Below are 25,160 nucleotides of genomic sequence, written 5' to 3'. Positions count from 1 at the left end.
GAATCCAACACTTGGTCTTTTTATTGGCTAGATGTGAACCTTTTGCACATGTATAACTTATACACTAGAGCAAACTAGTCAGTCCAATATTTGTGTTGGGCAATTCAACCACCAAAATTATTTAGGAACTAGGTGTAAGCCTAATTCCCTTTCACCCGGCTTGTAGTGTGTTTAAAGTTATAAATTTCAGTTTCCGCCTATCTGAGAGCACCTAGAGGGGGGGTGAATAGGTGATCCTGTAAAACTTCAAAACTTAAGCCACAAAAACTTGTTAAGGGTTAGCACAAGTATGGCCAAGTGGCTAGAGAGGAGTCAAAACACAATAACCACAAGAAATCAATCACAGAGATGACACGGTGGTTATCCCGTGGTTCGGCCAAGTACAAAAACTTGCCTACTCCACGTTGTGGCGTCCCAACGGACGAGAGTTGCACTCAACTCCTCTCAAGTGATCCAATGATCAACTTGAATACCACGGTGTTCTTGCTTTTCTTTTCTCAATCCCGTTTGCGAGGAATCTCCACAACTTGGAGCCTCTCGCCCTTACAAAAGATGTTCACAGAGAATCACGGAGCAAGGGAGGGATTAGCAACTCACACACAACACAAAGATCACAGCGAATACGCACACACAAGACCCAGACTTGAGCTCAAAAGACTAGCACACTAGAACGGAGCTCAAATCACTAGAATATCGAACAAGTGTGCAAGATTGATGTGTGAGTGATCAAGAGTGCTCAAGGAATGCTTGGTGTCCTCCTCCATGCGTCTAGGGGTCCCTTTTATAGCCCCAAGGCAGCTAGGAGCCGTTGAGAACACATCTGGAAGGCTATCCTTGCCTTCTGTCGTCGGGCGCACCGGACAGTCCGGTGCACACCGGACACTGTCCGGTGCCCGATTCCTTTCCATAAAAAGCTCATCCGACCGTTGCTTTCTGATGCAGATCTGCGCACAGTTGGTGCACCGGACATGTCCGGTGCACACCGGACAGTCCGGTGTATCTTTCCGACCGTTGGCTCGGCCACGTGTCGCGCGCCGATCGCGCGGCCAACCGTTGGCCCGGCCGACCGTTGGCTCACCGGACAGTCCGGTGTATCTTTCCGACCGTTGGCTCGGCCACGTGTCGCGCGCCGATCGCGCGGCCAACCGTTGGCCCGGCCGACCGTTGGCTCACCGGACAGTCCGGTGCACACCGGACCGTCCGGTGAATTTTAGCCGTACGCCGTCAGCAAATTCCCGAGAGCGAGCTCTTCGGCCGAGGGAGCCTGGTGCACCGGACACTGTCCGGTGCACCACCGGACAGTCCGGTGCCCCAGACCGAAACAGCCCCTTGGCTGTACACAGCCAAGTCTTCTCTTATCTTCTTCTATCTGTTTCTAACACTTAGACAAATATATTAGTACACAAAACCAATGTACTAAGACTTAGAAACATACCTTTGTTGTAGATTTGCACTTTGTTCATTCATGGGCATTGGTTCACATCTAAGCACTTGTGTTGACACTTAATCACCAAAATACTTAGAAATGGGCCAAGGGCACATTTCCCTTTCAATCTCCCCCTTTTTGGTGATTTATGCCAACACAACATAAAGTAGATAGAACAAGTGCAAAATCACTTCAAATAAAAACTCAAATTGGTTTTGATTCAATTTTGGCATATATGGATCATCCTTTGCCACCACTTGGTTTGTTTTTGCAAATCAAACTCAAATCTCTATTTCTATGTCAAACACACATGTTGAGGCATAAAGAGAGTCATTCCAAAAGAGATTGATCAAGGATTTCAAAAACTCCCCCTATTTCCCATAATCACCACTTCTCCCCACAAGAAGTCAACTTTTGACAATAGAGACAATAAGAGACAATAAAAGCTTTTGACAAAACAAAAACTCACAAAAAACTCTATTCTACTATTTTCAAAATCTCTCAAGTGGTAGCTGATCCATTTATTACTTTGGCCTTTATTTTCTCCCCCTTTGGCATCAAGCACCAAAACGGGATTAATCTTGGCCTCTTAACCCCATTGCCTCACCAAAGTCTTCAATTAAGAGCATATGGCAATAAGATTTCATGAGATGAACTTGGAATTAGTTACCCTCTCATCGGAGTGCAGTGGAAGTCTTTCATGGTCCAAGTCCACCTTTTCCCTTTCAATCCTCCTTCGAGACTAAATTATCAAACTCAAGCACATGGTTAGTCTCAAAGGGTCAAGTTGTAACACATCTCCCCCTAAACATGTGCATCACTTTGCAACGGACTTGTGAGGTCCAGGGAGTGTTTGTACAACTTGAGCACCATAATAAGCAACAAAATGCAAAAAGGAACATGATCAAAAGCATAAGTATATGTATGCTACAATTCAATCCAGGTTCCGCGAATCTATGACATTTAGCTCACTACGCAACCTGCAAAAGGTCTTCTCATCTAGAGGCTTAGTGAAGATATCGGCTAGCTGGTTCTCGGTGCTAACATGAAACACTTCGATATCTCCCTTTTGCTGGTGGTCTCTCAAAAAGTGATGCCGGATGTCTATGTGCTTTGTGCGGCTGTGCTCAACAGGATTCTCCGCCATGCGGATAGCACTCTCATTGTCACATAGGAGTGGGACTTTGCTCAGATTGTAGCCAAAGTCCTGGAGGGTTTGCCTCATCCAAAGTAGTTGCGCGCAACACTGACCTGCGGCAACGTACTCGGCCTCAGCGGTGGATAGGGCAACGGATGTTTGTTTCTTAGAGTTCCATGACACCAGGGACCTTCCTAAGAATTGGCACGTCCCCGATGTACTCTTCCTATCAACCTTACATCCAGCATAGTCGGAGTCTGAGTATCCAACTAAGTCAAAGGTAGACCCCTTTGGATACCAGAGCCCGAAGCAAGGCGTAGCCACCAAATATCTAAGAATTCGCTTCACCGCCACTAAGTGACACTCCTTAGGATCGGATTGAAATCTAGCACACATGCATACGCTAAGCATAATATCCGGTCTACTAGCACATAAGTAAAGCAAAGAACCTATCATTGACCGGTATGCTTTTTGATCAACGAACTTACCTCCTTTGTTGAGGTCGGTGTGTCCGTCGGTCCCCATCGGAGTCTTTGCGGGCTTGGCATCCTTCATCCCAAACCGCTTTAGCAGATCTTGCGTGTACTTCGTTTGGGAGAGGAAGGTGCCGTCCTTGAGTTGCTTCACTTGGAACCCAAGGAAGTAGTTCAACTCGCCCATCATCGACATCTCGAATTTCTGCGTCATCACCCTGCTAAACTCTTCACAAGACTTTTGGTTAGTAGAACCAAATATTATGTCATCGACATAAATTTGGCACACAAACAAATCACCATCACATGTCTTAGTAAAAAGAGTTGGATCGGCCTTCCCAACCTTGAAAGCATTAGCAAGTAAAAAGTCTCTAAGGCATTCATACCATGCTCTTGGGGCTTGCTTAAGTCCATAGAGCGCCTTAGAGAGCTTACACACATGGTCGGGGTACCGTTCATCCTCGAAGCCAGGGGGTTGCTCCACGTACACTTCCTCCTTGATTGGCCCGTTGAGGAAAGCGCTCTTCACATCCATTTGGTACAACCTGAAAGAATGGTGAGCGGCATATGCTAGCAAGATACGAATGGACTCTAGCCTAGCCACAGGAGCGAAAGTCTCCTCAAAGTCCAAACCTGCGACTTGGGCATAACCTTTTGCCACAAGTCGAGCCTTGTTCCTCGTCACCACCCCGTGCTCGTCCTGTTTGTTGCGGAACACCCACTTGGTTCCCACAACATTTTGCTTCGGACGAGGCACCAGTGTCCAAACTTCATTGCGTTTGAAGTTGTTGAGCTCCTCCTGCATGGCCAATACCCAATCCGGATCTAGCAAGGCCTCCTCTACCCTGAAAGGCTCAATAGAAGAGACAAAGGAGTAATGCTCACAAAAATTAACTAATCGAGATCGAGTAGTTACTCCCTTGCTAATGTCACCCAGAATTTGATCGACGGGATGATCCCTTTGAATCATCGCTCGAACTTGGGTTGGAGGTGCCGGTTGCGCTTCTTCCTCCATCACTTGATCATCTTGTGCTCCCCCTTGATCAAGCGCCTCCACTTGAGGTACCTGTTCGTCATCTTCGGTTGGGGGATGCACCATAGTTGAGGAAGAAGGTTGATCTCGTTCATCTTGTTCCTGTGGCCGTACTTCTCCAATCGCCATGGTCCGTATAGCGGCCGTCGGAACATCTTCTTCATCTACATCATCACAATCAACAACTTGCTCTCTTGGAGAGCCATTAGTCTCATCAAATACAACGTCGCTAGAGACTTCAACCAAACCCGATGATTTGTTGAAGACTCTATACGCCTTTGTATTTGAGTCATAACCTAACAAAAACCCTTCTACAGCTTTGGGAGCAAACTTAGAATTTCTACCTTTCTTCACTAGAATGTAGCACTTGCTCCCAAATACACGAAAGTAAGATACATTGGGTTTGTTACCGGTTAGAAGCTCATACAAAGTCTTCTTGAGGAGGCGATGAAGGTAGACCCTGTTGATGGCGTGGCAAGCAGTGTTAACGGCTTCCGTCCAAAAGCACTCGGGGGTCTTGAACTCTCCTAGCATCGTCCTCGCCATATCGATGAGCGTCCTGTTCTTCCTCTCTACCACACCATTTTGCTGTGGTGTGTAGGGAGCGGAGAACTCGTGCTTGATCCCTTCCTCCTCAAGGAACTCCTCCACTTGAAGGTTCTTGAACTCGGATCCGTTGTCGCTCCTTATCTTCTTCACCTTGAGCTCAAACTCATTTTGAGCTCTCCTGAGGAAGCGTTTGAGAGTCCCTTGGGTTTCGGACTTTTCCTGCAAAAAGAACACCCAAGTGAAGCGGGAAAAGTCATCAACAATAACTAAACCATACTTACTTCCTCCTATGCTCAGATAGGCGACGGGTCCAAAAAGGTCCATATGCAACATCTCCAAGGGTCTTGATGTCGTCATCACATTTTTGGTGTGATGAGAGCCTCCCACCTGTTTCCCTGCTTGACAAGCTGCACAAGGTCTATCTTTTTCGAATTGAACATTAGTTAGACCTATCACGTGTTCTCCTTTTAGAAGCTTGTGAAGGTTCTTCATCCCCACATGTGCTAAGCGGCGATGCCACAGCCAGCCCATGCTAGTCTTAGCTATTAAGCATGCATCTAGACCGGCCTCTTCTTTTGCGAAATCTACTAAATAAAGTTTGCCGTCTAATACACCCTTAAAAGCTAGTGAACCATCACTTCTTCTAAAGACAGACACATCTACATTTGTAAATAGACAGTTATATCCCATATTGCATAATTGACTCACAGATAGCAGATTATATCCAAGAGACTCAACTAAAAACACATTAGATATGGAGTGCTCATTAGAAATTGCAATTTTACCTAAACCTTTTACCTTGCCTTGATTCCCATCACCGAATATAATTGAATCTTGGGAATCTTTATTCTTGACGTAGGAGGTGAACATCTTCTTCTCCCCCGTCATATGGTTTGTGCATCCGCTGTCGATAATCCAGCTTGAACCCCCGGATGCATAAACCTGCAAGGCAAATTTAGGCTTGGGACTTAGGTACCCAACTCTTGTTGGGTCCTACAAGGTTAGTCACAATTTCCTTAGGGACCCAAATGCAAGTTTTATCACCTTTGCATTTTGCCCCTAACTTCCTAGCAATTACTTTTCTATCCTTTCTACAAATTGCAAATGAAGCATTCAAAGCACAATAAATTGTAGAGGGTTCATTCACTACTTTTCTATGACCATTTGCAACATTTCTTTTAGGAACAACATTTCTCCTAGTAACATTTCTATCATACACATAAGAAGAACTAGGAGCAAACATGGCATGAGAATCATAAACATATGAATCAAAAGCATCATTTCTTTTAAAAGCATTTCTAGAGTATCTCCTATCATAGTACATGAAAGCATGATTCTTCTTAACACTATTAGCCATAGGAGCCTTCCCTTTCTCCTTGGTGGAGATAGGAGTCTTATGGCTTGTTAAGTTCTTGGCTTCTCTCTTGAAGCCAAGACCATCCTTAATTGAGGGGTGTCTACCCACTGTGTAGGCATCCCTTGCAAATTTTATTTTATCAACTTCACTCTTGCTAGTCTTAAGTTGAGCATTAAGACTAGCCACTTCATCATTTAGTTTTGAAATTGAAACTAAGTGTTCACTACAAGCATTAACATCAATATCCCTACACCTAGTGCAAATTTCAACATATTTAACACAAGAGTTGGATTTATTTGCTTCTACTAGTTTAGCATTTAAATCATCGTTTATGCTCTTTAAGTTAGAAATAGAATCATGGCATGTTGACACTTCACAGGCAAGTATTTCATTCCTCTTAATTTCTAATGCAAGAGATTTTTGAGCCTCTACAAACTTATCATGTTCTTCATACAACAAGTCCTCTTGCTTTTCTAAAAGTATATTCTTTTCATTCAAGGCATCAATTAATTCATTAATTTTGTCTATCTTAGATCTATCTAAGCCCTTGAATAAACTGGAGTAATCAATTTCATCCTCACTAGATTCATCATCACTAGAAGACTCATAAGTATTAGCATTACGAGTGATTACCTTCTTTTCCCTTGCCATGAGGCAAGTGTGATGCTCATTGGGGAAGAGGGTTGATTTGTTGAAGGCGGTGGCGGCGAGTCCTTCATTGTCGGAGTCGGAAGAGGAGCAATCCGAGTCCCACTCCTTGCCTAGATGCGCCTCGCCCTTTGCCTTCTTGTAATGCTTCTTCTTTTCCCTCTTGTTTCCCTTTTCCTGATCACTATCATTATCGGGGCAGTTAGCGATAAAATGACCGATCTTACCGCACTTGAAGCATGAGCGCTTTCCCTTCGTCTTGGTCTTGCTTGGCTGCCCCTTGTGACCCTTTAGCACCGTCTTGAAGCGTTTGATGATGAGAGCCATCTCTTCATCATTAAGTCCGACCGCCTCAATTTGTGCCACCTTGCTAGGTAGCGCCTCCTTACTTCTTGATGCTTTGAGAGCAAAAGGTTGTGGTTCGTTGATCGGTCCATTCAAGGCGTCGTCCACGTATCTTGCCTCCTTGATCATCATTCGCCCGCTGACGAATTTTCCTAAGACTTCTTCGGGCGACATTTTGGTGTACCTGGGATTCTCACGAATATTATTCACCAAATGAGGATCAAGAACGGTAAAGGACCTTAGCATTAGTCGGACGACGTCGTGGTCCGTCCATCGCGTGCTTCCGTAGCTCCTTATTTTGTTGATAAGGGTCTTGAGCCGGTTGTATGTTTGAGTTGGCTCCTCGCCCCTTATCATCGCGAACCGTCCAAGCTCGCCCTCCACCAACTCCATTTTGGTGAGCAAGGTAGCGTCATTTCCCTCATGAGAGATCTTGAGGGTATCCCAGATTTGCTTGGCGTTATCCAAGCCACTCACTTTGTTATATTCATCCCTGCACAATGAAGCTAGAAGAACAGTAGTAGCTTGTGCATTCTTATGGATTTTCTCATTAATGAATATAGGACTATCTGAACTATTAAAGTGCATTCCACTATCTACAATCTCCCATATACTAGGATGGAGAGAAAATAGGTGACTACGCATTTTGTGGCTCCAAAATCCGTAGTCCTCCCCATCAAAGTGTGGGGGCTTGCCGAGTGGAATGGAAAGCAAATGTGAATTTGAGCTTTGCGGAATACGAGAGTAGTCAAAGGAAAAGTTAGAATTAACCGGTTTCCTTTGCTCGTAGTCGTTGTGGTCGTCGTCCTTTTGGGAAGAAGTAGACTCATCACTGTCGTCGTAGTAGACGATCTCCTTGATGCGCCTCGTCTTCTTCTTCTTCCCTTCCTTTCGTCTATGACCCGAGCCGGAGTCGGTAGGCTTGTCATCTTTGAGCTCATTGACGAAGGACTCCTTCTCCTTATCGTTGATCACGATTCCCTTCCCCTTAGGATCCATCTCTTCGGGCGGCTAGTCCCTTTCTTGAAGAGAACGGCTTTGATACCAATTGAGAGCACCTAGAGGGGGGGTGAATAGGTGATCCTGTAAAACTTCAAAACTTAAGCCACAAAAACTTGTTAAGGGTTAGCACAAGTATGGCCAAGTGGCTAGAGAGGAGTCAAAACACAATAACCACAAGAAATCAATCACAGAGATGACACGGTGGTTATCCCGTGGTTCGGCCAAGTACAAAAACTTGCCTACTCCACGTTGTGGCGTCCCAACGGACGAGAGTTGCACTCAACTCCTCTCAAGTGATCCAATGATCAACTTGAATACCACGGTGTTCTTGCTTTTCTTTTCTCAATCCCGTTTGCGAGGAATCTCCACAACTTGGAGCCTCTCGCCCTTACAAAAGATGTTCACAGAGAATCACGGAGCAAGGGAGGGATTAGCAACTCACACACAACACAAAGATCACAACGAATACGCACACACAAGACCCAGACTTGAGCTCAAAAGACTAGCACACTAGAACGGAGCTCAAATCACTAGAATATCGAACAAGTGTGCAAGATTGATGTGTGAGTGATCAAGAGTGCTCAAGGAATGCTTGGTGTCCTCCTCCATGCGCCTAGGGGTCCCTTTTATAGCCCCAAGGCAGCTAGGAGCCGTTGAGAACACATCTGGAAGGCTATCCTTGCCTTCTGTCGTCGGGCGCACCGGACAGTCCGGTGCACACCGGACACTGTCCGGTGCCCGATTCCTTTCCATAAAAAGCTCATCCGACCGTTGCTTTCTGATGCAGATCTGCGCACAGTTGGCGCACCGGACATGTCCGGTGCACACCGGACAGTCCGGTGTATCTTTCCGACCGTTGGCTCGGCCACGTGTCGCGCGCCGATCGCGCGGCCAACCGTTGGCCCGGCCGACCGTTGGCTCACCGGACAGTCCGGTGTATCTTTCCGACCGTTGGCTCGGCCACGTGTGGCGCGCCGATCGCGCGGCCAACCGTTGGCCCGGCCGACCGTTGGCTCACCGGACAGTCCGGTGCACACCGGACCGTCCGGTGAATTTTAGCCGTACGCCGTCAGCAAATTCCCGAGAGCGAGCTCTTCGGCCGAGGGAGCCTGGCGCACCGGACACTGTCCGGTGCACCACCGGACAGTCCGGTGCCCCAGACCGAAACAGCCCCTTGGCTGTACACAGCCAAGTCTTCTCTTATCTTCTTCTATCTGTTTCTAACACTTAGACAAATATATTAGTACACAAAACCAATGTACTAAGACTTAGAAACATACCTTTGTTGTAGATTTGCACTTTGTTCATTCATGGGCATTGGTTCACATCTAAGCACTTGTGTTGACACTTAATCACCAAAATACTTAGAAATGGGCCAAGGGCACATTTCCCTTTCACTATCCACCCCATCTAGGCAACTTTCAAATATCCCGCGTGCCCCTCGGCCTACGGCGCACTCATGGCCTATCGGACTAGGTCTGAGTGTGCGGACCTTTAGCTAGGCACTAGACGACAGACCGCGTCGAACCCTAGGCTACGAAGGCCAGGGTGGGCATAGTCAAAATGATGGCGCTTGGGACCATCGCAGCCCCAAGCCATCCTCCGCGGTAAATACGAGACAGCTAGGCAGCCCCAGGCTCCATGAGTACGCATGGCTTCACCCTAGGTAGAACGCTAGTTTTACCCTTGCCTTACAGCTCCATCCCAAGGAAGACACCGCTGGTCGACCTCTCTTCTGGCCTATAAAAGGGAGGGGTTGGGAGAGTTCTTTTGGACGCTTCATAAGACAACCGGGCGACTCTGGACGCCTTCAGACGAAGCACCCACAAGGACGAACAGGAGGAGTGTCGACGAGGGCCAGAATGTCGGAGCCCTGCCGCCGAGCCAAGACTTAACTAGGACTCCACCTTGTAGCTTCTAAGCTCCACTTCCACCCAAAAAAAGAGACTTGGGAGCGTCTCCTCCATCTCTCGCCCGCTTGTAACCCCTACTACGGGTTTTGATCATTAATGAGCTCGGTAGTGCAAGCCACCGGTGACTGGAAGTAGGGAGGTTCTGCCCGAACTAGTATAAATCTTGTGCCTACCACGCACACCCTCCCGAAACGCGCAGAATAAATTTATTTGTCGGAACGAGATTCGAAACACCGACACACGTCGATCTCTGGCCTCCGTAGCCTGGGTCTCGACGCGGCTCGTCGTGTTGCAGGCCCTACAGATGGCCAGTGCGCTCAATCCTAGGGTTGATAGGTTGAGTGGACCGGAACACTAGGACTCGTAGGTCATAAGTGAAAGGTGGATCGACTTGTAAATCGGTGTCCGACACAGTAAACGTGACTAGTCACTTACGACGGGTCAGGAGCAGAATCCACTCGAGTGGCTTCCTCTTTCGCCCAACCCACTTTAGACTCGTGCCTTGGGACTATCCGAAACTGATCTTTTCGTGGTCCTTTTAGGGCTTGTTCGTTTTGGAGTGGATCCCCTCAGTCCACTCCAAAACGAACAAGCCCTTACTGGGCTAGTGGGCCCTACACACGCGGCGGGATCTTCTCAAATCCCCGGACGGTGTGCGAGAAGTACTTCTCCATCAACCGAGCCCTGCATCGACAGACAGACACCATTGTTTTTTACCTCCTCCTCCTCCTGACAGCGCGTTAACCGAACCTGGCGCGGAACACCTCGCTCGTTCACGCGCCGTCCATATCGTCTTCCACCGAACCCCACGAGAAAATCCTGAGAGCGATCGCTCCAGCTCGCGCTAATCCTCTTCCCCGGCTCTGTCGTAACGCCTGACAAACAAAATAGACAGAGGAGCACCAGCCACGTCACGCACGCGCGTACACTGCACATACGTACGTACGGAGCGTGTGGTCCAGCCTGCGCTGTGCTGTGCTGTGCTGTACGTACATCGTATGCCTAAGTAAAGTGACGTGTCGATGTCGTGCGCCCGAGTGTGCTGGTCCAACCTTACCTGCGTGTGGCCGAGCATGTGGCGCAGGTACCGTGTGCGTATACCGTACGGGGAAAAGATACTGACGGTGGGGGTTTGCTCTCTCCCTGATCCGAGCCTACGTAGCGCGGCTCGCGGGACCGGCGGGCCCACGCGGCAGCGAGCGACAGAGACGAGACCGGCTACCTCATCCACCCCCACCAGGTGCACTGCACTGCACACCTCGCTCGCCGCCGGTCGGTCGTCTCCTTCTCTCTCTCTCTCCGTCCGACTATACAATACAATTCCACTGCGTGGCAGGGTCCAGCTCCTTATCCTGTCCCCCTCGCCCCTTTCCCTTCCCCGCCCGTCTCCTCCCCCTCCCTGCCTCTCCGCCCACCCACCCACTGACCCACCCACCCATCTCGCTCGCGCGCGCCGGGATTTCTCGCCTTCGCTCAATCGCTCCGCGGCTCTCCTCCTGCGCGCCGGCCGGTCGATCCGGGCGCCGGGGCCCGAGGTGCGCCGCGGCGGAGGCTCTGCCGGGCCGGATTCGCTGATCGGTCGGTTGGTAGGTTCGGTTGTTAGGTAGGTAGGTAGGTTGGTTGGTCGCGGGCATGTCCACGGCGGTGGCGCGGCCGGCGCACGGCGGCTTCCGGCAGTCGGGGAGCGGGAAGCCGGATCCGGAGGACGCGGACAGGATGAGGGACGCCAACGGGTACTTGGTCCAAGAACGTGAGAAGGAAGAGGAAGAGCGTGGCGGTGAGGCGGCGGCGGCGGGGAGGGAGGAAGAGGCGCTGTCGGAGGCCTCGTCGATCGGCGCGGCGTCGTCCGACAGCTCCTCCATCGGCGAGAACTCCGCGTCCGACAAGGAGGGCAGCGACGGGGAGGAGGAGGAGGTGGAAGGCAAGGCGCAGGGGCTCGGCATGATGGGGCTGGCCACGCTCCAGTCCTTGGACGATGCCCTGCCCACCAAGTAAGCTGCTTGCTTCTCTGCTAATCCCCTTTCTCTTCCTGATCTGATCTACCGCTAGTATTAGTAACTGCTGCTACTGCTTGGTGTTGTTTCTTCTACTATGCCGCTAGAAATTGCTCCTGCAAAACCGACCGCTGCTGGAGACAACATGTTTTATGGATAAAAATCCGATTTTTTTGCTGCGAAAAATAATGTTCTTGTAGCGAAATTGTAAGAGGCTGGTTTAGATCCGAGTAGAGTAGCTAGCAATGACAAGAGATGTGTACATAGAAAAGAAGAGAAGTGTTTTTTCTTCCCATCCTTAGCAGCAGTCGTGGTTTTGACAGCAGCAATGCATTTCCCTGCTGATCCTCTCTTTCTTGCCCTATAATGAGAATAGTAATAATATATAATCCTTGAACACCGAACTAACCGAGGAACGAATTCGTAGGCGGGGCCTGTCCAACTTCTACGCGGGCAAGTCCAAGTCGTTCACGAGCCTGGCGGAGGCGGCTGCGACGGCGGCCGCCAAGGAGATCGCGAAGCCGGAGAACCCGTTCAACAAGCGGCGGCGCGTGCTGCGGGCGTGGTCGCGGCGGCGGGCGTCGTGCAGCGCGCTGGCCACCGCGTACCTGCCGCCGCTGCTGGCCCCGGACCACGCGGTGGTGGAGGAGGACGACGAGGAGGGCGCGGACGACGAGGACGAGGACGAGGGCCAGCACGGGCGCGGCGGGCTCAGGGGCAGGAGGCCGCCCACGTTCCCGTCCCCGCGGCTGAGCGCGCACGCCACCGCCGGCCAGATGGCGAGGGCCGGGTCGTTTCGGTCCCCGAGGTCCTTCTCCATGACGGACCTCCACAGCGCGGAGTACGAGTAGGCAGCGACAGACAGCAGCCACGATTAGAGCCAGAGCACCTCTGGTCTGTCTCCTTCCTCCTCTAGGCGCCAGAAGAGGTGCTGTTGCTGGTGATGCTGCCACTGCTGTTACATCCATTACTGCTATATGGTCATCAAGATGCATATTATATATATAAGAAGGAATTCCATTGCTTGTGCTTGCCATCGTGCCGGCCTGAATCTGAATGTCGCATGAAACATTTCTCTGTCTGAACAAACCAGCAGCACCAGGATTCAGGTTTCAGGGCTTCGCGCAAAGCCAGTGGCAGCATGCCAGCATGGGATGGATCATGGATGCCGAAAAGAAGAAAGCGAGGAGGAATGGGATGGGTCATGCATGCATGCCGAAAATAATGTTCAGGAGATGCTGGCGATGTTGTGTTTGCGTTGCTCCTCTTGCCTCTGCACCTGCTGCTGGTGACTCGCGGGAGCAGACAAACGGTGGGTGATGATGAGTCCTACGCCGCCGGCCTAATCCCATCGAAGACAACCCTAATCTAAGCATGACATTATCGACAGCGGCAGGGTTCGTGGAGAAGGCAGCGACAAATCCAAGCATACAGCACGAGAAGAAAAAAAAAAGATCTTTTCTCACAAGTAGGGCTGACAATGGGCTATAAATTTTGCACTATAAGATTTAAGTATCGAAGCGGGTTAGGATCAGACTCTATTTATAGTCATTTTTGAACTATAATTTATTTAAGGCTTTGACATTTTACGAAGAACTATTTGGATCACGATCCATTACCACTCCTACTCACAAGGCAGCCGTAGCATAGCAGTGGCCAGTGGGTAGGTCTGGTGGCACAGTCCATGGTTGACTTGTTTGCAATGAAAGGTTGCTTGGTTTGTACAATAACAGATGTTAAAATAGAACAGATAGTCTAGAAATATAAATTGTACTACTAGGAGGAAGAAAAAAAAGCTAGCATCCACGAGCTGCCACGTACTGGACGGTTCACGGAGCAGACGGACTTGTCTGCGCCGTGGCTTTGGGAGGTGTGTGCGCGACGGAACGGGGAGGGAAAGCGAACCCAAATCACGGCCACCGAGGCACCGACCTTCGCGTTAATAAATCCCGGATCCTACGCCGTCTCGTCTCCCCGGACGACCTGCGGCGAGGTGTCGCAGGAGCCGCCGTTTCGTTTTGGTTGGAGGGATTTTTGAGCCGACAGTCTTTGTCAAGTCAACCGCATGGATCATCATCACTAGTCGTAAAGATGATAAACTTATGTTTCATGTTTATATTCAAATAAATAATGATAAATTTAGACATATATACAAAACATATATATTAATTAATTATTGTATGAATATAATAGTAAAACGAATTTTAAATCGGACAGAGGGGGTATTTGACTAATAGTAACTTTTTTGTGTTTATGTATTGTGTTTAGATGGTTGTTTGGGTTGTCCGCATAAGAACGTATAAAATATGGTGTTTGCATTATAGATTATACTGTCTATAAAGTTAAGTTTGAAATATGAATGAGGTAGGGGATAAAATATGATAGCTGATGGAGACATCTTTAGGACCCCTTTGGCACGACTCTTTGGACGGCTCCAACTCGGACACATCGTGAAACCCTACCAAACAGTAACGGCTTCTCGTCGAGAGCCTTTCAAGAGCTAGAGGCATTTTATTGTTGAGAGCGAGAGCACCAAGAACTTGGTTTCTACCGGCTCCTATATTTTCCTCATACATCATTCAAAAGAACACGCAGAAAAGCTGTTTCGGCAAACGAATTGCGAAACGGCTCCGGTTCCTCAATAGAAGCCAAGGAGCGAGAGTCGGGACCATTTTCAAAGGAGAAAAATGAGCAAGAGCCCTACCAAAGAGGCCCTTAGTTTGTATAAAGAGCTACCCCCTCGGTCCATACGAGTGGCTACGTTTGAATGTACTAGAGCTAATAGTTAGCTTCTAAAATTAGCTGAAGATATATCCAAACAATCTAGCTAATAGTTCAACTATTATATGTTTTTTAGTAAATTAGCTAATAGTTAGCTAGCTAATTTCATTAACAATTTTTAACTAACTGAGTAACTATTAGATCTAGTGCATTCAAACACCCCCTTAGGCCATGTTTGTTTTGGATTATAATCTATCCAATTTATATAATCTGATGTAAATAATCTGGAAGGTAAACAAACACCTAGATTATAGGTCCAGATTATATAATCTAACGCTCAGATTATGATAAATTCATAATCTCATCAAGAGAAGCTTATTTGAGATTATTTTTAATAGAAGACCCACTACCCATGGTTATGTTCACAAAATTAAAAAGCCTGTCATTCACCTTTTCCAAATCGGACGTATAATTATCTTCAAATCGCACGTACAAGCGTCTCCTTCTCCCATCGTGCGGCGATCTTCTCTCCTACGGATTATAATCTAGGCAACCAAACAACTATCTACATATTATAATCTATACAGATTATAATCTAGATTATATAATTTAGATTATAATCTAAATTATATAATCTATAAACTGAAACAAATAAGTCCTTTGTCTTTTGTCCTAAGTCAAACTATTTAACCTTTGACCACCAATATATATAAGACTGATTCATTTTGAACTAAAAGAACTACGTATTACAATAATTCAAGTCACGATGAATCTAGTAATGTTACTTTTTTGTTGTAAAATCTTATACATAGGATATAACCGGTCAGGTGTGAACGGATGCGTTGGAGCTAGGCGAGTCTAATCTCACGCGAGGCTAATCTCATCCTATCCTATCCTGTCTCGCTAAAAATACGCGGCGTCCGTACGGACAGCGAGCTGGGCGCGGGAAGGAGTAGAGTGGCACCTACCGCACGCGGGGCGGGTGGGCTGGTCGTGGATGCCGGGTGGGTCGGCGCAAAGGATACAGCAGCAATGTAAGAGATAATCCCCTAATAAATCTTATCTCCATCAAACTATCCATCTCACTAACCATATTTAAACTCTACTCTGTCCAGCTGGACGTTATGTTGGGAACAGTGTTTTACAGTGCTCAAACATGGACGAAAATCTTTCGCGTTGCACAGACTGAGCTAACACCGTGTTTCACGGTGGCCTATTTTGTCGAGCGTCCTGTAGTGTGTTTCGTTTCACAAACAGTGAGAAGATGACAGCTCAGGAGTCGAGACACAGGTGCTGAGATGCCTGCTGGGGTTCCTCCGCGGTGATTTTAGACAGAGCAAGATGTTTTGATTTCGCACTGTAATGTTTACCTAAACGAGTATCTGGAGGCAAGCCTACAAGCTTCGGTAGTCCATGACGGTCACTTCGTCCTCGGGAGCATCCAGGTCTTGGTAGCTGCAAAGCACGGTAAATAAGGTCAGGAACTGGTGAAAGGCTGCAGCAGCAATCCAAAGCGAACAGAGTTTCATAATCCAACCATTTCTTTAACTAGGACATTTTTCAGGAGGGGGGCACGGATTATGAAGAATCCAGTGGCAGCAAGCAGGAGTTTCAGTTAGCCGGTCAGCTTTAAATTTAGTACTCTAGACTGATGAGAAACACGCCCCATTGTACAAATCAAGGCAAATGTAAAATACAATGGTGTCGAAGTTAAGTTGGCAACAGACGCTTGCATGCCGTGTCCTACTGTTATGGACCTTGTCTCCGAATGTTGGAAACGAATAGGTTTTACTTGTAGAGTGATGACTTTCTGAGAAACACAGTGCAAACGGCGAAGAGACTTGAGTTACGAATAAACACTAACCTTCGTATTCGACGAGGGTCATGCATATGATGAGGCGGAGGAGCACTGAAGACTGGGGACGGACCACGCATTGGAGGACCGCCGCCGCCGCTGCCCCTCCCTGCTTTCCTAGGATGTGGACCTCCACTGGGCTCAAAAGGAGGTGGCGCGCCCTGATCCCTCAACATATGCATGGCAACTTCCGGCGGTGCGGGAATAAACGGTCCAAGCGGACTGCATGGAGAGATGAACTGGATGAGTACGTCGTCGACCGTTCAGTTTTCAGAATCAGCAAGCAGACTCTGAAGACTTACCCGGCACCAGGCACAGGCATTAGAACAGGGGGAGCAGGAATATCTGGAGGGAAGGCGCCATGCATAGTTGGATCACCAAACGAATCATAAACAGGATCGTCGGGATTTTCACCGGACCCATCACTGTCGAGCCTATGATTACCACGCTCATCCCTCAGCCGACTCTCTATTGGTGGCCTTTGTCTGCCTTTTCCCCTCTGAACAATGATCAGTACAAACAGTTAGACAATAAAGTCACCAATTTGTGAGTACAAAGCTTAGTGATGAGGCTTACTGGAGCAGGTTGCTGCATGATAGGCGTACCACCAGGCGCCTTTGGGTCACTGCATTCAAGATAAAATTTCTCGTAATCATCTTGCGATTTTTAAACCTAGCTAGCTTAATAGTTAAAACTATGGGATCGCAGAAACGTACTTCATATAGTTTTCAAAGTAAATATCTTCTCTTGCTTTTGAAGTTAGATCAACCACCAAGTCTGTGTGCTTCAGTTTAATATGCTTCTGGACAAACTCAGCGGCATGGAAAAGTTTCGTGCAGCCCTTGGCTCCACATCCATATTTCCACCCATACTTCTCATCCCTTATTTTCCTCACATATGGATCCAATACTTCAGTAGCAGCTCCATCGATCTTCTCCTTCGCTTTCAATATTTCTAATGGATCCTGACCTTGAATTCTATCTTGCCAGAATGAATCAAGCTTATTCTCCCATTCGGTGGCACTTGAGCTAGCCCCATTATATGTCCTCGCATCTGCTTTCACATGCCTTAGGCCTTTAGGTTCGTTTGTCTCAGACATACCATAATAATCCACACCATGGATACGCCATAAATAAGTAACAAGAGTGTCCAGCAACTCAGTACCCTCAAGACCCTTCACAGTAGATGATCCTTGTACTATAACAATTGGCCCCATTGAACCATGTGACTTATCCATGTCTGGCTTTTCATGATTACTACTTGAGAGGATGTTGTTTTCAATACCCTTCTCAGAATCAAGTTTACAAATGAGACCTTGAGCTTGCTCAATATCAATTCGAATTCGACGAACTTCAGAACTAACTGGGTGAGCCTTGGGAGCAGCATAATATGAATCGTCGGAACCTTTTCCAAGTTTCCCCTTTTTACCATCCCCTTCCACAGCATCTAGATTTTTACTGCTGTTATTTCCTGATTTGCTCACTGCCGAACCAGTCAAACCTGGACCGCTGTATAGTACAAAAAATTAAGTATAATAATTCATACTCTTAACGACTGCATGTGGATGTGTGTGCACTTTGTGTGAGAGAGTCATCGTGCTTATGTGTCTGTGTTGTGTGCATGTGTGAGAGTGTGTATCAATGTGCAGCGCGCGAGCGCGCGAGCGTGTGTGTGTGTGTGTGAGAGAGAGAGAGAGAGAGAAAGCATCTCACGTGTCCAGACTTCCACTTTGCAATTGTAGGAAGAAATCATCTGCAGTAGTTCTTGCCAGTTCATTCCTTCTGTTTGAATAAACAATAGTGATAGCTAAGATGGCAAGAACATTAAAGAAAAGGCATTGCGAAAAATGCCAGAACATCTTAAAGATGGCAGAAATATACTAAGGAAGTAGCAAACCTTTCAATGACATTTTCAAGGTTTGTAGGATGGTATTTATTTCTTAACCTACAAGAAAGAGATGCAAAATTTTAAAAAAAAATATTTGAAGAAAATAAGATGATATACCACGTATTTGTAATAGAAAGGACCATTACCAATCTTCATCCTTATGGAGGGCAAAGTAAGCTTTCTTCTGAGTTGTGATGTACTCTGACTTGTACTCCTCATATCTATAAATAAATGGGATGAACTAAAACATTAAATTGTGTTTCGCATCAACCATACAAAAAGTGTATCACAAGCAGCCGAAATGTGTGTTTCACATCAACCACACAAAAAAGTGTGCCACACAGCAGAAATGATTCTTTTGATTAAAAGGGAGAAATTTTGTTTGCAGTAGAAATATATGCCTGCCAAAAATTTACAGTACAAAAAAAGGGGAGGTCTAGCACAAACACCTGCTTTGCGCTTCAACTGGTGAAACATCATCTTCAAGTTCCTGGATGAACTGCTTGTATGACATCAGTCCTTCCCTGTAGAGAATCAGTGTTGATCACTCCGGTTGTTTCCCGTATTTTTTGTATATAACAAATAGTGGCAGATAAAAATAAGCTAACAATGTCAATTAGATCTCTCTATTAATGTTTTCCTTCTATTTCTACTTTAAATAAAACTAGCCAATATGTGCCTTTAAACCTGGTCTATCTTCGCCATAGTTAAAGAGATGGAACGAAACTAATATGCATTTCTAGATGGTTGATTCAAAGTGTTATGATGAGGTTGGGAAAAATGGTTTTGTAGTCTTCACATGAAATTGCCAGTGAAAGCCACTGCTTTTTCAGTATATCTATATCAGACAGGAGGAATATGATCGCTTCTCTTCAATTGTTTATTACAGATCCTTAGTCCGTACAGAGTCGGTTATACTAGTATTTATTGTGATAAATGGGAGGAGCAAGTGTACACTTCACACAGGTTCAAGTCCTATTTGGCTCCAATCAGGTGCCCATTTTCCTCTTGAAGATAAATGGGAGGGAGCGAGTGTACACCCCACACAGGTTTGAGTCCTATTTGGCTCCAATTGGGTCCCCATTTCCTCTGGGCGTTTGGATCCCTTCATTTTAGAGGAATTAGAATTCACTCAATAAAGTAACTTATTTAGTTTGGAATTTGACATTCCACCACTTTCCAAAGTTCATATATAAGCCTATATCAAATTCATGGGGTGGAGGATGGGAAATGATTTTATACATTAGTAGAATTTGTTTCTACTCTGTAACTTACGTGACACTCTTCGTCTCACTCCTCTATAGTAAAAATGTAGCACATAAATATTTCTGGCATCTTGCTAATAATAGTATACAAATATATTTTGTATAAAATGGAATTAGCTTAATTGATATATGCCTAGATTATTATTATTAGAATGGAATTCAATTCCAACGATCCAAACGGGACGTTAATGAAATCACTTGGTTTCCCCTAAGTGGTCTAGTTCTTTTCACATTACACAGAACAATGACATGTATGTCTTATATCCTTTTTTTCACAATACACATGACGATCACATGTACATGTATTACAGCCAAAATTGCCACTTGAAAGCAGTACACACTCACCCCTCATTACTTCAATGATGGGATCATGAGATAACTAAGTCTAGAAGTCCATAAATGGTGAAACTTTGTATAATATGGTGCAAATCAACCTGCTATTTGGTTGGTTTGCAGCGCCTCACACCAACACAGATTAAACGAATGACTGATGATATCTTTGTGGAATGATGACAGCACACTGATGCTGCAGCAGACAACCAACAACGGAAGGGACTCAACTTCATCATTCTGAAAGCTTGGACTATCAGGAAGCAGCAAAAATAATGTGTTTTCAAGGGTGTGACATCAGAAGTTTAAACAACAGTGTGTGCCGCATATGGAGAGGCTGATCTTTTGTGCATAGATGTATTGGATGCTAAGGGTTATCAGAGCAGAAACTCTCCTGCTTTTTATTTGTGTGTGTTCTTCACTTCTTTCTGTTTTTGGTGGGTGTTCTCACCATTGTACTAAAACCTATTATTCCTTGTATAATGCAATGAAATTCAGCTCTCTTGCTGTCTTGCATGTTTGAGAAAATATCATAGTGAAAACCATGACAATTCTGACAATGAGTTGATCCTTAGAAAGTAAAAAAAAAAGAGTACACAAAGCCAATCCAGATTATGTATGTACCTACGACTGTTCCCAGAACCCTCATTCCATCCACCGCGTCCAGAATCTGACCAATATAGAAATCATATAGAAAATTGTAGTTAAAGGAATATCACTACCAAGTAGGCAAGTACCAAGATATTTCAAACATAAGTAGCTTAATATGACAAGACATACATATTAATTGGTGCTAAATTGTGTTTCTATACTTCTAATGCGTTTTAAGACTTAACTTAAGAAAGAAACATTTGGTATGAATTGTGATCACTTCCAACTGGTACAATACATATTATGTTGTGTGCTTAACACACTCGAAGAAGATCAAGAGAAACATATCAATTATGAGGAAATGAACTAAATCGTCACTACCTTTTCAATCGCTTGTGCAACTTACAACTAACAATATCTTTACAAAAAATGACAAATTCACTCCTGGCTCACTAATTCATACCTGGTGCACGATTTGTATATCGACTGTCACCACCTCTTCCTCCTATGCCACCAAGACCATTTCCATACCTAGGAAACATATCACAAAAATTTCAAAAACTGACACAACACTCAAAAAACATGCAAGAAAAAAATAACTGGGGGACTAAGTTTTAAAAAAAATCGTAATATAATTTCCTTCCTTTCTGCTCATAGCTATAGCAGTGCCTAGTGTTCCCAAATTGAAACAGCAGACCCATGCAAATAGAACTAAAAATAAACAACAGTTTCAAAGCATCAAAACACCGAGATTTTGAATACACAAATTTAATAGCACATTCTCATGCAGAGAAAACAGTAAAGTTATACCAAAATCAACAACAGTAGCTAAGAGTCAAGAAATAAGAAATATATTTGTTCAATGTATAAGCCACAAGTGTTTAAATACAGTAATACACAAGTTATTAATAGAACATTTAATTGAATAGCAAGCATGGTCATCACAGGAAAGTTTCCGCCATTGATGGTGTTGCATAGCAATGATATCAAATCATCCGAAGATTGTGATAAGTCATCCTTATCGGTCCCTTGGCCTAGATTAGGTCCACCAACCAATTAGCTCAACTAGGTTCCTAGTCGTCCTGACTAGTCATTGACTTAACACAAATAATTGTCCAATCAGGAAGGAGGAAGACTAGGCTACATGTTGCATTTAGGGTATTATATTAGGCTGGCAATTTGGCCCACTAGTCTAGGGTCCAGAGTTCACAGCAATTCACAAGTGACTCAGAAACCATGATTGAAACTTGAATTCTCGATGCCAGGCTGCTTGCTTTCTTTACCAATCAATGTTATCAAATCTTTAATCTTCTAATTGATCCTAGTCACCATGGCACCGATCAGCCCAACTAATCGTGACTAATTGTAGTGCATAGCTAATCACCATGGCACCGATAAGCCTGACTAATCGCAATTAGACGGATGACTTGATAACATTATTACCAATTAATTGTGGTGAATACTACATCACAGTATAGCACATACAACCTGATACAGTTATACTATATAACATATACACCCTTAATAGAAAGACATGAAGCCAGGATGACTAGACTACTGACTAGGGAAGACTAACCAGGCTATTAGTCGTCTGATTGGTCCCCTCATGACCAGGCAACTTGATAACATTGCTGCAGCTGTTCAGTATAAAAGCTACATAACAATTTCCTAATGTAATGAAGCAATTTTCTTAAAGCCAAATGACCTACATAAATTATAAAATTCAAACAAGCCTCATATCTTATTTTATTCCATGTTAACATTTTAGAATCGCCAATACTGCAAATAGCATGCATTGAAACCTTGTGTTGTAGTGTCGCACTGCAACCTACAACCTCTCATAGATATACAACAAAGCATTTTAGTCCCAAACAAGTTGCAGTAGGCTAGAGTTGGAACCCAAAGTTTCAGGCACGTGGATGGTTGTTTTCCATGCACTCCTATTGAAGGCTAAAACTTTAGGTATATTCCACCCTCTAGTCACCCTTTATACGGCAACCTAAAACCTCAAGTCGATATAGCTAAACAAAACAAAAACTGTAATTTCCAGTGCACACCAACTGATTTCAATTGACAGCACCTAGCTACCATGATAAACTCTCCATTCCGTCCACTGCCTCATACGCCACCATGACCAATTTCGAACCTGGGAGACTAATCTCAACAGCATTGAAAACTGCTGCAACATTCAAATCACTGTGCAAGAATAAGTAAATAAATAAATAAATAAACATCTGACAACAAAACCATCGCATGTTTTACCTTGTTTATGCTCACAGCTATAAACCACTTAGAGTTCTCAGATGGGGACAACAAATCCCAGGCAGGTAAATCTGTGAAAAGCTTTTAAAGATGCAATGTACGAAAGGGTGCATCACAAGACTTCAAATATACGTGCTACCACCCTAAACTGTGGTGAACCGAACCTCAGATTGCAGTGGTCACAATCTGTGATCTACACGGCTACACAAAGCCCAAAACAGCAGTTTCCAGTTAGCGGCATACAGTTTCCAGTGACAGCAACAAGCATAGCACCTAGCAAACTCCGATCGGCTCCTCTCAACAATACGTACATACACACAGTAAGCTAAAACCCTGTAACCCCGCGCCCACTCACCTCCTGTCGTCCTGCTCGTGCCCTCCGCCGCCAACCGGGCCGAGCCGGCGCCGGTCGAAGCCGCCGCCGCCGCCCTCCTCCCTACGCCTCTTGTGCTGGCCCGGCAGCGGGGGCACGGGCGAGGCGCGGCCCCGCTTGCGGTCTCCGCCGCCGGCGGTCGGAGGGGGAGGGGACGCGTCGGCGACCTCGGTCATGGCCGGGGCCCGGCGAGATCCTTGCTACGGCACCCTGCCCGCTGATCTGGAGGAACTCGTCTCGGGTCGGGTTGCGATTTGGGGCACGAGGGGGGGGGCGTGGGGGGGGGGTGAGATCGAACGGACGGAAACGAGGAGCCGGCGGAGGTGCTGCGACTGCGAGCTCCGGAGGAAAAGAAGAGAGACGGAGGTGGGATGGGCCGATGGGGACGCGGTGGACGTGTAGCGGGGGTGTGTACTTCGTGTGGGGTCGGGATTGACTTGTCCAGTGAGGCTGCTCGGTGGGACCGGCCGCAGTGTGGCCTAGGTAGCAGAGGCATGAGAAAATTGCTTGGTTTGGGGCTGTGGGCCCTGCTTGGTTTTGGTTGAAGAGTTTCAAAAAAAGATGCAGCAGCATATATAAAAGGACAGCTTGAATAAAGTTCGAAAATCTTGTGGCTTTACTACCCTCGTTACAGTCTGTACTCCGTCCGTAGCGCTAAAGTATCTCTAAAGACAAAAGTTTGTTGCTTTGACTTTAATCTGTATCGGTTTTTATTGTTTTTATAATATTTTTGTCTATATAAACTATAGCTACAGGAGTTTAAACAGTCAGTTTTTAATCCAAAGTGAACATCTCGAAAGTCATGTAGCTTCAAAAAGCCGGCTTTAATCCAAAGCTCAGAAAAGTTCTAGAGAACTCTGTAATAAAGTTTTCCATTTCAACTTTGGTGCTTTTCGGTTTGGACCGTGTGAATTTCGTTAATATACTCTTTCTAAATCATATACTGGTTGCTGCAAAGCTTCAACCTTCACATACCACGTTCTTCCATGCGCTGTCTGGGCGGGGGAATCCATGGTCCATCACACCCAATGGTGGACGCACGACTAAAATTAAGAAGGTGCTAGTATAAAAAAATACTCCTTCTGGTCTTCTTTGCCTCTGTCCTAATATACAATTTGTTTTAACTTTTTACTTTTGTGTGCACGTTCAAGTAGACGACAATAGATCTAGTCATATATATAGTACATATATATCAATATATTGTATGAATCAATTAACACCTTAAAACAAATATTATTTTGTGACAGAGGAATAGCATATATGTAGCACATGAGTAACAATAAAACATTATGTAACGTACTACTAAAATGCTAATTGCTAGCCATGAGTAGTAATGTGAGTAGTAGGCATTCTACGATTACTCATGGTTTGAGAACATTCGATGATTATACAATCATCAAGGCTTCTAAACATCACTCGCGTCATATAATTATCAAGGATCTAAATATTTTGTTACGTGGTATATAAGACCAGCATCGCATAGAAGGGTACTTGGCCCAGCTGCCCCCTTCTGAGTCCACCATTGATCACACCAAAAGCGCACTCGATCACCGCCCTCTCAACTCACCGCAGACGTGCAAACACTATGCACTGTATCGTAGACACGGCTAGGAGTGACAATGAGCTCTAAATTTTACACTATAAGATTTAATGATCGGATCGGATTAAGATCGGGCCCTATTTTTATTTATTTTTGAACTATAAATTATTTAGAACCCTACCATTTTATGAAAAAAAGCATTTGGATCACGATCCATTACCACCCCTAGGTACGGCGAGGGGTTGATACCAGGTAGGCCTGATCATAGGCTATTTGACCCAACCAACATGACTCGACCCATAGAAAAAAGCTCGATACATCCCGATTCGACCAATGTAACATATAGGTACGGGCCGTAATTTTTTATCCGCAATAATTCACGGACCAGGTATAAACCATTTTTTGTCCAAAACCTGATCCGACACGTCAAACAAAGAAGGCACATGTCAACTCAACCC

The 25,160-nt window shown here is 45.7% G+C and overlaps 2 protein-coding genes across 3 annotated transcripts; one reads left to right on the top strand and one right to left on the bottom strand.

The window, feature by feature from the left end:
- The first annotated feature begins 11,039 nt into the window (after positions 1-11,039).
- Positions 11,040-12,929, top strand: LOC103653181 (oligopeptide transporter-like protein). Its single transcript, XM_008680143.4, has 2 exons — positions 11,040-11,875; positions 12,306-12,929. Exons 1-2 carry the CDS (start codon positions 11,517-11,519, stop codon positions 12,727-12,729), a joined length of 783 nt encoding a protein of 260 aa, XP_008678365.1. The 5' UTR covers positions 11,040-11,516; the 3' UTR covers positions 12,730-12,929.
- A 2,705-nt stretch (positions 12,930-15,634) lies between these two features.
- LOC541879 (serrate RNA effector molecule) lies at positions 15,635-23,581 on the bottom strand. Of its 2 annotated transcripts, none has more exons than NM_001305871.1 (12): positions 23,145-23,581; positions 20,991-21,058; positions 20,561-20,606; positions 18,791-18,865; positions 18,488-18,562; positions 18,351-18,398; positions 18,167-18,235; positions 17,171-17,962; positions 17,031-17,079; positions 16,757-16,953; positions 16,464-16,676; positions 15,635-16,054 (listed from the first exon to the last, which is right to left on the bottom strand). In NM_001305871.1, exons 1-12 carry the CDS (start codon positions 23,336-23,338, stop codon positions 15,994-15,996), a joined length of 1,887 nt encoding a protein of 628 aa, NP_001292800.1. In that variant the 5' UTR covers positions 23,339-23,581; the 3' UTR covers positions 15,635-15,993. The 2 variants fall into 2 exon arrangements, with proteins under 2 accessions (NP_001292800.1, XP_008678364.1); XM_008680142.4 differs by lacking the exon at positions 23,145-23,581 and adding an exon at positions 22,104-23,096.
- Positions 23,582-25,160: the final 1,579 nt, after the last annotated feature.

Source organism: Zea mays, chromosome 4 (assembly GCF_902167145.1).
Source record: "Zea mays cultivar B73 chromosome 4, Zm-B73-REFERENCE-NAM-5.0, whole genome shotgun sequence".
Lineage (NCBI taxonomy): Eukaryota > Viridiplantae > Streptophyta > Magnoliopsida > Poales > Poaceae > Zea > Zea mays.
This window is presented reverse-complemented; position numbering and strand designations above follow the sequence as displayed.